The sequence below is a fragment of the Rana temporaria genome, chromosome 4, assembly GCF_905171775.1.
Source record: "Rana temporaria chromosome 4, aRanTem1.1, whole genome shotgun sequence".
NCBI lineage: Eukaryota > Metazoa > Chordata > Amphibia > Anura > Ranidae > Rana > Rana temporaria.
In genome coordinates, this window is record NC_053492.1 from 168,855,833 (window position 1) to 168,869,667 (window position 13,835).

The 13,835-nt window shown below is 41.2% G+C and overlaps 1 protein-coding gene across 1 annotated transcript in view; it reads right to left on the reverse strand.

Moving 5' to 3' along the window:
* Positions 1-5,276: 5,276 nt before the first annotated feature.
* The window catches only part of PHC3 (polyhomeotic homolog 3), a 146,169-nt gene continuing 137,610 nt past the window's right edge, over positions 5,277-13,835 (reverse strand). Inside the window, exon 15 of the mRNA XM_040349330.1 lies at positions 5,277-6,126. Coding sequence (XP_040205264.1) covers positions 5,972-6,126 — 155 coding nt within the window. The 3' untranslated portion in view covers positions 5,277-5,971. The remainder of the gene's footprint in view (positions 6,127-13,835) is intronic.

Sequence of the window (13,835 nt, forward strand, 5' to 3'; positions counted from 1 at the left end):
TAGCGTTTTTGACAGGGGAGTTTTCTGGCTGGCTAAAAAATTTTGCTATTCTGCATTTATCAGTATTTTTGAGCCATAAGCTGTGGGATTATTGTTTTGTTAAAAAAAAAAGTTACAGCTGAAAAACGCTGCTGCAAAAATGCAGCAAAACTCACTCTACAGCTTTCTACATTTCGCAATTCAAAAAATGATTTTTTTTTTAATGTCATTAAAAACGATCGTGTGTGGGCTCCAGAGCATTTTTCGCGACGTAAAAAATGTCCTTTAAAAATTTAGAACATGCTCTAAATTTTCGCGTCGTTTTTAACGTTGTAAAAAATTGTCGTGTGTGGGCTTTAACAACGTGAAAAAAAACGCGCAAGCTCAGAAGCAAGTTATGAGACGGGAGCGCTCGTTCTGGTAAAACTACCGTTCGTATCGGAGATAGCACATTCATCACGCTGTAACAGACTGAAAAGCGCGAATCGTCTCTCACCAAAGTTTTACTAACACAAAATCAGCAAAAGCAGCCCCGAGGGTGGTGCCATCCGAATGGTACTTCCCCTTTATAGTGCCGTCGTACGTGTTGTACGTCACTGCGCTTTGCTAGAGCATTTTTTTTCCACGATCGTGTGTAGGCAAGGCCGGCTTAACAATAATCGGGTTGAAAAAAACGTTGTTTTTTCTAGACCGTTAAAAACGGTCGTGTGTATGCGGCATAACACTACTGGTGTTTTTATTACGTGCAGTGTGCATGAGACCTAAGAGGAGTTTTTCAGCTAAAAAAACACTCTGATAAAAGCATTTTTGAGCCATAAGCTTTTGTGGAAGTAAAGTTTTGCTAAAAAAAGGCTAAAAAACGCTGAAAAACCTACTGCAAAACTCATTCTACAGCCACAGCTTACACTACTGGCGTTTTAATAACATCCAGTGTGCATGAGGCCCTATTGTTTTACATTTGTCAATAGCGTTTTTGGAAATGTTCTATTTAAGTGTGTTGGTTTTCTTTATTAGTGGGAATGCTCTATAGCATTCCCAGTATTGTTATTCGTTTTTTATTATTCTTAATTTAAATTTTATTATTCCGTAAGTTTTTTGGCTCTGCGTAACTTCTGCATACTTTGAGCTATTGAGACCATTCAACTTTTAAAATGTTCAGCTCTTTCGGCTTATAATGGGACGTCTTCATCTTTTTTTCTACTATTTATACTTTTTAAAATATTAAGCTTTTAGACACTTTTTTTAACATTGAAGTCAATGAGAGCATGCTTCAAATCCTTAAAACATTCTCCCGCTACAAAAAGTTTCAGCTCTTTCATACTTTCACCTACAGACACCAAACAAACTTAAAAATGTTCACAAAATATTCAGCTATATCTTTTCAGTTTGATATCTTTTACAGTTTTTGTGAAAAAGCAGTTTGTTTAGTGAGTTTTTCAGAAAATGTTATCAATTATACAGTGTTTCTATGGAGCTGTTTAGAGTAGATGATGTCATCGCTAGAGCAGAGAGCTTTAAAAAAATTATCTTTATAGAGAGGGAACAAATTGCTCTCACACTCACAAGATCTACTTGTCATACTATAAAATTAGGGTATTTTTTTCTGGTTTCAGGCAATGTGCTCAGTTTTGTGATACGCCTTTTACTTTTGGCTGGTTGAGCTTCCAAATTACAAGAGATCTACACTTTCTTCCATTGACTGTCCTGTATAAAAATGTTCCGATTTCCCAGCGAAACGCACACAAGAACTTCTTTTTTAAATCGCTGACATGCCCACAATTTTGAGTTTATCAACATAAATTTTATACCGATACGTTCACAGAGGCCGTGTGTCTTTAACGGTGAAGTCGCTGTTTCGATAGCATGTACTGTGGTGAATTTATTAAGGATTGTTTGAAGGGTTCTCAAAATCATTAGGTGTGAGGATTAAAGGGGTTGTAACGGTATTTTGTTTCCCTAAATAGCTTCCTTTACCTCAGTGCAGTCCTCCTTCACTTACCTGGTGTGGAGAAAACCTCTTGAGGGGGGAGGGGGCGAGCAGGCAAGTCAGGACATTCTCTACTTTCCAGATAGAGAAAAGAGCTGTGTGTTAGTAAGCATCCTGCTTGCCCCCTTCCCCCTCAAGAGGCTTTCTCCACACCAGGGAGAAAGCCTTGCATTACTGTGTGTAGTTACAGACAGAAGAACAGGAAGTGAGGATTTCTCAGAAGAAATAAGGACATTTAACAGCAAAATCGTAGGTAAGTGAAAGAGGACTGCACTACGGTAAAGGAAGCTATTTAGGGAAAAATTGTTTTACCTTTACAACCCCTTTAATGATCAAAGAGAGGCTTTATAAGTACTGAAGGAACACTGATTGTATGTCCTAAAGATAGTGTAGTGGTTATGGTGAATGGCTTTGATGTGGGCTTAGAAATTCAGCATTCCCACGCATTTTCTAGTTTTTGTTTGGTGGTTGAACTGGATTGACTTGTGTCTTTTTTCAACCAGATTAACTATGGAACCATCACTTTAAATTCTCAAGCGACATAATCAATTTCTGGAATTTAGCAGGTGCAGGTTTTAGTAGTCATAACGTGGCCTCCTTTGGTCCTCTGTTTTATCTGATTTTGACATGCCTGGTTTAAACCATGTGCTCAACAATGGCGCAATGTATGTTTGTTAAATAAGATTGATCTTTTAATATTATGACTTGGATAAAGATCAGATGGCATCTTCTGAAGCCATATATAAAAAATGTACAAGGCTTTGCAAGCTCTCTATATACAGCAGTGTGCCTATTTGTAGATTGTAGTTTGTTTTGTGGAAAAATAATGTGTGCTTTCTTCCTTGTGACATCATACATTAGTACACAAATCTGAGAAACCGGTAAATCAAGTCTGCACATTTCGCTTACTTAGTAACCTATTGATTCAGTTATGTAGAAATACATTTCTCACCGTCCATCCCAATTAACACAAGAGCTGATTTTCAAGGCAACACTGCAGTTTTAGCTTATGTATATAACTCTGCACAGAACAGCAAAGAAGTGCGATTTAGACATTTTCACAAGCTTATTACACATAACACTGAATATTGAACATTGGATAGGATTTGGTTATGTATTCTAATATATTCTGTTCTAATACAGTCTCTCTCACCATATAGAAACCTGCACATAAATCTTTGTAAAAATGTATAGTCAGTATTATTTGTTAATAAAATGTAATATCTATAAGTAACCTTGTTTTTTCCCCATATCCTGTATATACAATAATATTGCAATAGTATTCAATATACTTTTTGAAGGTAATTGTCTATTTGAAGGGCAGCCTCTTTTCATAAAAAACATTTGACCTGGCTCTTTGATATCTATTTAAAGCTCCTCTCCGAGATAAATCAATTTTTGGCATGATTTTAGGCAATCTTAGAACTATGAATAATATCTCCATTTCCCTTGCAGCAGCACCATTCTCTTGGTATATTCCAGTCTTAATTCAGAAGCTGCTCTGCATTCATATTCTGTGAAAGGGACCAGACAATCCTACCTGCTCTCTCCTTTGCAGAGTGACCAGTCCCCTCACCACCCCTTTGTAGGCCTGCCTGTTAGATTGCTGACTTCATTATGTCAGCCTAAAGGAACAGTGGGCGGTGCTTATGTAATCTACATGCTTGTCTTCACAAATCCCTGCCCAGTTTTGTCCACTTTTGCTTACTCCTGCTTCTGTATTCCTGTGCTTGTCTCCCAATGACATTTGAGTAAAAATATTAAAATATTTTGCTTTCATTGGTGTTTTTTTTAGAAGAATCAGATGCTTTAATTTGGGGGGGGGGGGTTCTGCACAGGCAGATAATGCTTGGCTTACCTTTCTCAATCCACCACAATTTTCATAGTATGGGCGGTGACATTAGTCTCACTGAAACCACCCATAGACCTGCCCAAACAGGAGCTAACATTGCATTGCATAACAAGATGTGTAGTTTCTCATGGAGAGAGGTGACGTGCGGTGCCGATGTGTGCCACCGCACAGGGGTGAGGGGGGAAGAATGAAAAGTCCAAGGCTCCATACACTCTGTTCATGCTTTACTTAATTTCGAATACATTTGGTGCAGTCACCCTTTAATATCTGAAGTCAACATGAAAAAGAATTGCCATGTATCACGGTAGTTAATATGTAACATATAGGAATATCTCTTTTTTCTTTCTAAGGTAATACACAAACTGATCTCAGCAAGTAATTCACCCAAATGAAGCCTGGTTTAAAATGATCAGGATGCAATTGGATTGTGTAGGGCTTTGGGAAGAGATATTAGTGTTTTGACAATTGAAAGTGCTTGTAAGAAAAATCTTGATGTCATGCTGCATTTTATATGAAGATAAGAAAACAAGTCTTTCCTCTGCGCACTGTTAAAACCCATCAGTAAAGTCAGAGAGGTGATTTTAGTGGATCCAGCAGGCATGGTGATATATCTGAGAATGGGCCTGTTATTCTTGGTAAAAAAAACTGTCCTCTTATAGCCAGCCTTTGGCTATTTTTTAATAGTTACTGTTTAAAGTATAAATGTCCCTCTCCATAAAACTATACCGTGTGTAATGGCTGCTTGTCAAACACAAGCAAATATTTCCAATAATCACAGGATATTGTTATCTAAATGTAGATAAATATATTTTTGTAATAGCTTAAAGTGCAAGGGGGTAGTCAACCTGTTATCCCCACAATTGCTGTTGAAATACGAGCTCCAGCATGACTTAACATCTAGCAAGTACCAGAGCTTACACTTCAACAACAAAGGGAAAGCTACAGGCTTCTTAAGTGCAATAAAAATACACAAAGCTTATGAATATATTACAGATATAAAATAACAGCAGCCATACTAAAAAGTGAAACCTCAAATACAGGTGGACATTAGATGACCCACCACTAGCTTCTTATATTTAAAACAATCTCTTCTATTCAATAGAGATTTCTTGTCCCCCCCCCCCCCTTCTCAACGCAGCGGAGGGAAAGGTTACACTCCTCTCACTACATTCTCTATAATGTAAAATCTATAAGACCCCTTTCACACTGGGTCGTTTTCCAGGCTTTATTGCACTAAAAATAGCGCCTGCAAACCCACCTGAAACAGCCACTGCTGTGTCTCCAGTGTAAAAGCCCTGACGGCCTTCACAATGGAGCGGTGCGCTAGCAGGACAGTAAAAAAAAGTCCTGCTAGCCGCATCTTTGGAGCGGTGAAGGAGCAGTGTGTAAACCACTCCTCCACCGCTCCTGCCCATTGAAATCAATGGGACACCGCGGCTATACAGCCGGCAAAGCGCCTTTGCAGAGGCGCTTTGCTGTGGTTTTTAACCCTTTCTCGGCTGCTAGCGGGGGGGGTAAATATCCCTGCGAAATTGGCAGTAAAGCTTTACTGCCGATACCGCTCCCGCCCCAGTGTGAAAGGGGCCCTAAAGCATCAACTATGAAGCATCTAAATGAAGATATCTTGTGTAACTACCTAAGTCATAAATGAGTTCTGGCATGCACCCTAAATAGAAATACCATTTCAAGGTAGACTGGCCTTTGTATTGTCTAAATATAAAGTTTTCGCTTGGACACATATACAGTAGCAGACAAAAAAAAACTTCTGAAACACAAGTGGTATAAAATATAATGCCTATCTGTTTGAGCCATGTGCATTTCAATAATATAATTTCTGAGGCTTTTCCTCTCTTGTCCTGTGTCTGTTGCTAATAGAGTCTAGTCCATTCAAAGTGAATTATAAAAAAAAGAAAAAATGTAGTTATGAAATGTACTACCTGCAACAACTTTCCTTATTTCTTATTATCAGCCATACCTTGTCGATGTTACACATTATGTCAAATATTAAAGCTTTTTTAAACATGTCTATAGGGTCATAAATGTGGCAGGGTTGCAATGATGATATGTACAAAGTTTACAAAACTATGCACAACTTACTTTCAAGACCTGACATTTTTTAACAGTTCAGGCACAATGTACAGCTGCACTGTATACTACGTATCCTTTAGTGAATTAATGCGGGCACAGATCTTCAGGGCTGGCCCTAGCTTAATATTCATGGTACTCATGAGATGGTCTTCCTTTAGTAACAGAAGTGCCTGTCCATCAATCTCCTGTGTCCTAAATTCATCAGCGATATCATGGCATCCTAGATCGAAAGAAGATGACAGGAAGACATGCAAATAAATGTCCGAATTTAAATATATACATAGGCAGGCATTTAGGCCTTAGGCACAATGGCATAATAAATGCTGCTTTTACAGGCATACAGTATATTTGGGTTTTATGCCTTTAAACACAGCCTTTATGATGTGCTCTATATGCACACCAAGCGTTTAAAGGCATAAAATAAGGCACCAAAGCAGGAGCTTATGCATATAAATGCACACATGAATGTAAATGCATTCTACTGGCCAGAATATCTGGGCATTGGATTACATTTACATTCAATGCGATACAAGTGGGGCAAAAAAGGATTTAGTCAGCCACCAATTGTGCAAGTTCTCCCACTTAAAAAGATAAAGAGAGGCCTGTAATTGTCATCATAGGTATACCTCAACTATGAGAGACAAAATGTGAAAACAAATCCAGACAGCCACATTGTCTGATTTGGAAATAATTTATTTGCAAATTATGGTGGAAAATAAGTATTTGGTCAATATCAAAGGTTCATCTCAATACTTTGTTATACATCCTTTGATAGCAATGACAGAGGTCAAACGTTTTCTGTAAGTCTTCACAAGGTTGTCACACACTGTTGCTGGTATGTTGGCCCATTCCTCCATGCAGATCTCCTCTAGAGCAGTGATGTTTTGGGGCCGTCGCTGGGGAATACGAACTTTTAACTCCCTCCAAAGGTTTTCTATGGGGTTGAGATCTGGAGACTGCCTAGGCCACTCCAGGACCTTGAAATGCTTTGTTGCCCGGGCGGTGTGTTTGGGATCATTGTCATGCTGAAAGACCCAGCTAGGTTTCATCCTCAATGCCCTTGCTGATGGGAGGAGGTTTCCACTCAAAATCTCACGATACATGGCCCCATTCATTCTTTCATGTACACGGATCAGTTGTCCTGGTCCCTTTGCAGAGAAACAGCCCCAAAGCATGATGTTGCCACCCCCATGCTTCACAGTAGATATGGTGTTCTTTGGTTGTAACTCAGCATTCTCTCTCCTCCGAACACTATGTGTTGTGTTTCTATCAAACAGTTCTACTTTGGTTTCATCTGACCATATGACATTCTCCCAATCCCCTTCTGGATCATCCAAATGCTCTCTAGCAAACCTCAGATGGGGCCGGACGAGTACTGGCTTAAGCAGGGGGACACGTCTGGCACTGCAGGATCTGAGTCCCTGATGGCATAGTGTGTTACTGATGGTAGCCTTTGTTCCGTTGGTCCCAGCACTCTGCAGGCCATTCACTAGGTCCCCCGTGTGGTTCTGGGATTTTTGCTCACCGTTCTTGTGATCATTTTGACCCCATGGGGGGAGATCTTGTGTGGAGCCCCAGATCGAGGGAGATTATCAGTGGTCTTGTATGTCTTCCATTTTCTAATTATTGCTCCCACAGTTGATATCTTCACACCAAGCTGCTTGCCTATTGCAGATTCAGTCTTCCCAGCCTGGTGCAGGTCTACAATTTTGTTTCTGGTGTCCTTCGACAGCTCTTTGGTCTTCACCATAGTGGAGTTTGGAGTGTGACTGTTTGAGGTTGTGGACAGGTGTCTTTTATACTGATAAGTTCAAACAGGTGCCATTAATACAGGTAATGAGTGGAGGACAGAGGAGCCTCTTAAAGAAGAAGATACAGGTCTGTGAGAGCCAGAAATCTTGCTTGTTTGTAGGTGACCAAATACTTATTTTCCACCATAATTTGCAAATAAATTCTTTCCGAATCAGACAATGTGATTGTCTGTATTTATTTCCACATTTTGTCTCTCATAGTTGAGGTATACCTATGATGACAATTACAGGCCTCTCTCATCTTTTTAAGTGGGAGAACTTGCACAATTGGTGGCTGACTAAATACTTGTTTGCCACAGTGTACATATGCAAATAGAGGCAAGAAAAAAGACAGCATATTGGAAGCATAAATTCATACACCAGTGTGCATGAGGCCTAAAGGTATGCAAATAAGTACCATAAAAGCCAAAGCAGCACCCCCAAACAAGGCCAAGATTTCAATATTTAAATTTTGTTAAAAATAAACAAATATTTTTCACATATTTGGGGTAACTCTGCAAGTGTAACTTCATTCTTTTATTTTCAGCTGTCCTCTGGAAGTGCTACAGTATGAAAGTATGGGAAGCAATGCAGCAAGTGTAATTACACCGATCGGCCATAATTTAAATGAATAACATTGATTATCTAGTTACAATGGCATATGAAGATATATTGGGCAGCAAGTAAACTTGTCACCCATGAAGTTGATGTGTTGAAAGTAGAAAAAAAATGGGCATCACAGTTTGTTGTGTATGGGGCTGCGTAGTCACAGAATGACCAGCCAAAAGCACCTACAATGGGCAGGTGAGCATCAGAACTGGGCCACGGAGCAATGGAAGAATTCCCGATTTGATTATATATTTTTCCTATGTTTTTAATGGATGCTTTTTATGAATTTTTGGTATTGAATAAAATCATAAATTTTCATTACTTGGTGCAGACAAAGTTCATGTTTTCCCATACTTTCTCTGAGCAATGGAAAAAGGTGGCCTAGTCTGATTATTTATGTTTTCCTTTACATTATTTGGACCAGATGCCTGTGCGTTACTCACTTGGGGAACAGATGGCACCAGGATACACTATGGGAAGATGGCAAGCCAGTAGAGGCAGGCGATGCTTTGGGCAATGTTCTACTGGGAAACCTTCGGTCCTGCCATTCACGTGGATGTTACTTTACACATACCACCTACCTAAACATTGTTGCTAACCAAGTATACGCCTTCATGGAAATGGTTTACCCTAATGGCAATGGCCTTTTGCAGCAGAATAATGTACCCTGACACACTGTAAAAATGGTTTGAGAATGGTTTGAAGAGCACAATATGTTTGAGGTTTTGACTTGGCCTCCAAATTCTCCAGCTCTCAATCCAATCAAGCATCTTAGGGACGTGCTGGAAAAACAATCCGATTCATGGAGTACCTACCTTGCATTTTACAGAACTTAAAGGTTCTGCTACTGACAGCTTGGGGTTACATACCAAGTTGTTGCAGAAAGGTGAAGATGTACTCAAATGTGTGGCACCTGTATGCAGTTTTTAAATTACAATCCTGTGACCGCAATCTCCAGCTTTAACCACTTCAATACAGGGCACTTTTACACCTTTCCTGCCCAGGCCAATTTTCACCTTTCAGAGCTGTCGCACTTTGAATGACAATTGGGCGGAAATGCAACACTGTACCCAAACTAAATTTTAATCATTTTGTTCACACAAATAGAGTTTTCTTTTGGTGGTATTTAATCACTGCTGTGTTTTTTATTTTTTGCTAAATAAACAAAAAATACAAACATTTTGAAAAAAACGTTTCTTCTTCACTTCTGTTGTAACATTTTGCAAATAAATAATTGTTCGTCATTTTAGGCCAGAATGCATTCTTACACATTTCTTCGGTGAAAATAACCCAAATCATATTATTTAGTCTGTAGGAAAATTATAGAGTCCACAAACTATGGTATATATGTGAAAATTGATCAATCCTATCTAATTTTTTGAGGCCCAAAAATGTCAAGACAGTACAGATATCACCCAAATGACCCCTTTTTAGAAAGTAGACAGTCTGAGGTATTTAGTAATGGGCATGGCAAGTTTTTGAAGTTGTCATTATTTTTCATAAGTTTTTGGGGGAAAAAAATATATAAATAAATATATATATATATATATATTTTTTTTCTTTGTTACATAGTGCAGTACAGTGCCATCATATAATGGGTTCGGCCGGTGATCAGGGACACAGATTTTTTATTTTTTAACACACTTTGACCAGAGCAATATAATGTTACCATAGTAATATTGTACTACTCTGGGGAAGTGATCAGTATTTTGTTTTTCTTACACATTATATTTGCAAATACAGTGCATTGCATTACTATATGCAAGCATTTTACTAAATGAAATAGATTCATTCAGTTTCTTTTGTTGTGATTAGCTGTGATTGATCAGAGCTAATCAGATGGGCTGTGATTGGCCCAGTCTGTACCATGTGATCACATTGACCAATCACAGCTAGCAACACAATTGTGTACAATGGATGGCTTGAAAGGAAGCCATCTATTGTATACAACTGTCATGTGACCTGCTGTGATTGGTTATAGCGGTCGCATGGTACCGGCAGCAGGCTGTGTCCACATCTGGATTATGCATGGTGGAAAGGCCTGGAACATGAAGCTCAGCCCAAGTGAGAAACTGGTTTGCTTTAAAATGAGCTGTGAGACTTCTGGTCACCCCGATGACTGATGTATGTGACTGCCATAGCACTGTCCAATTGAATTCTGATTCTATGAACTTACTGTCGAGAGCTTCCGTATTGAAGGAATATTCAATTTGCTTGTACTTCAATATGTTGTTAAGGGGGTGATACTGTCCTTGCCTAAACAGCCAGAAAGTTGAATTGCAACTGTCTGGAGTGGAATTAAACAGATGGGGCTCAGAGGAGGACACCATCAAACTCAGAACTCTTATGCAATGCAGAGAGTTGGGCAATGCCTTGAATGCAGAGTCTAAGCATGGGGACCACGAGTCAGAAGTTGCCTTGAGAAAGAACTATGGACTGAGCAGTATCTAAGAGAAGATCTGAGTTGGTTCTAATGCTGATTTTATGTAGGTTCAGGATCCAACTGAATCTTTTGAAGGGTTTGACCAGGCCTCCGGACATTGTCTGACAGGGTCACAGCCAACTGCTCTCTCAGCAAGAGGCTGTTCAGGTAGCCCACAATGGGATACCATTGTGTGCATAATAGAGCAAACATTTGGGGCTAGAACCTTGGTAAATCACTGAGGTGCAGTGGACAGATCAAAGGGAAGAGAAACAAGCTAGTTGTGTTGTGTGCCCACAGGAAAACACAGGTTTGGGACATTAGGTTTGTTGACAGGTTGGAGACTTATGAGAGTCCAGAAAATTTAGGCACAGGTTGCGCCAATTTCAGACATCTACGGACAAGAGCAGAAGGGGTTATATGGCCATTTGTGACCAGGTCACAGTTGAGCTGATCCTGTAATCCTTGCAAGGAACCACTGGTTAATTACCTTATGATGCAGGCATGAGAGGCAGAAGTGTGTGAGCATGACAAACTGTAAGCTGCATGGCACTAGGGACCTGGGCATGTGCACACACAGGCCAGGGTGGTGTAGGGACAATTCACAGGGCTCATGTGAAACATTAGAAAAGCACCACAGCGCTGTTCCCACGGAGTGCTTGCCACACATAAAATGAGTTTACCTCAAAGTAGTATTAAACCCTCATTGTCTTATAGATCAATAAACATACCTAGCACGATAAAATAAACTTTTTTTTATATTTATAAAACACTTACCCCAGCACTTGCAGTTTGCAAAAGTGCTGCTGGCTCCTGCTCTCTCAGTCCTGCTTCCCTGAACTTCTGGTCTTCACAAGAAAGTACATTAACAGTGGACAATGCAGCCTAGAGTCCACCTGTTAGCTTGTAGAAGAGAAGGGGGAAGAGAATGGAGAAGCAGGGGGGAGTGCCTTGCCATCCTAGGCTATAGGGCAGTATCTTTCTATTCCACCCTGAAACAGGGTGGTCATGGCACCAGCCTAAAGTGGAACAAATGCAAGGATTTAAATATAAAGAAGATGCATACTCAGCAAGTGATTAAATCAGCTGCTGAAAATTCCATCCTCAGAACTATTCTGCTGGCTTAGAACTAGGGCACTAACTACTTATTACATTTCTCTGGGTTAGGAAATAACCAACTTGCAGCATCAGCTTCTGAAAATCATTAAAAGGCTAGGCCACCAAAAACTGAAATATCTGGCTATGAATGGACACCGGTGAGCTAAATCAACTACTGACTTCTGTTTCTTTACTTCAGTGGTGAAATGTCCCTGGCAGGCTGTCTTGCTCGACCCCTCTACCTCTCTTTTCAGTCTCTGTGGCATATATAAAAAGCCAATATCAAGAGGGGACACCATTTTGTAATTGCCATGGGCAGGGCCGGACTTACCATTGGGCTTGACTGGGCTCAAGCCCATGGGCCCCGCCCAATAGGGGGCCCCGGATGGCAACCCCCTTTAAAAAAAAAAAGGAGGAACCGGAGCGGTGTGTGGAGGACTGTGGCTGCTGAAGGGAAGAAAGCTGACAGCCGGGCTAATGACAGTCTGTGGCCCCGGCTGTCGGCACAGGTGATAGGCACCCCCCCGCTCAAAAAAAAAGGAGGAACCGGAGCGGCGTGTGGAGGACTGTGGCTGCTGAAGGGAAGAAAGCTGACAGCCGGGCTAATGACAGTCTGTGGCCCCGGCTGTCGGCACAGGTGATAGGCACCCCCCCGCTCAAAAAAAAAGGAGGAACCGGAGCGGCGTGTGGAGGACTGTGGCTGCTGAAGGGAAGAAAGCTGACAGCCGGGCTAATGACAGTCTGTGGCCCCGGCTGTCGGCACAGGTGATAGGCACCCCCCCGCTCAAAAAAAAAGGAGGAACCGGAGCGGCGTGTGGAGGACTGTGGCTGCTGAAGGGAAGAAAGCTGACAGCCGGGCTAATGACAGTCTGTGGCCCCGGCTGTCGGCACAGGTGAAAGGCACTCCCCCCCACTCAACAACTGCAACCCCCCCCCCAGGAGGAACCGGAGCGGTATGTCTGCTGAAGGGAAGAGAGCTGACACATTCCATGCACAGGTGAGAGGCACCCCCCCCGCTCAACAACTTTAATGCCCCCCCCCCGCTCAACAACTTCAATTCGCCCCCTCGCTCAACATCTTCGATCCCCCCCCCCAACTCTTGGCTCCAGGGGGCCCCTTCAACACTCAAGCCCAGGGGCCCCCACCACCCTAAGTCCTGCCCTGGCCATGGACACCTTTAGCTTGCCATCTGAGACTTTAAAACAAAGAGGAATATATTAAGTGCGTGAGTAATTTAAACCTCTGACATAAACCTCAAATTAAAGTAAACTTTTCAAGGTGCTATTTACATTTAACTTTGTAACTCGTTGAACTAACTGAATTAAGATTTATAAAAAAAAGTCCTCCTGTGAAAAAAAAAAAATGTTCATCATATGTCAATACCTTTAACAATCACACATAAGCGGAAGCATCAAAGCTTAAGGCCAGCCATAGACTGTTCAAATTATGGCCAGTTCACCAGGAACCAGCCGAGATTCGAACCGTGTATAGGCAGGCTGAATGTACAAAGTTGATCGATCGATAGATACGACCAGCCTGACGGATTTACTTGCAATTATCACTAGCGGCTGCTCTAGCCCCTAGCACTAATCACTATCTTCTCCAGGCAGGGATGGCTTTATCTGTCTTTATAATGACTTTCTGTAATCTCTTGCACAATGAGACTTGGACTGGGTCAGGGAGTGGTAACTTGGTAACCTAATAAGGCTCTACTGCTTTTAAGGTGCTGTTCACCTGGAAACTGATTGTTTGCTGACATTAAAGAGAGCAGACTGAAGCCAGCCATAGACAATTTGAATCAGCAGGAACTGGCCGAGATTCAAACCATGTATGGGCCAGCTGATTGTACCCAATTGATCAACTTGGGTACAACCAGCAAGTCAGATTTTTAATGCGATTATTGCCAGTGGCTACAGCTGCCAGCAATAATCGTGTGTTCTCCTGGCAGAGATGGCTCCCGTGCCCCACCATGGTTGCAGGGAAGAAAATAACACCATCTGGGTTGAGTGA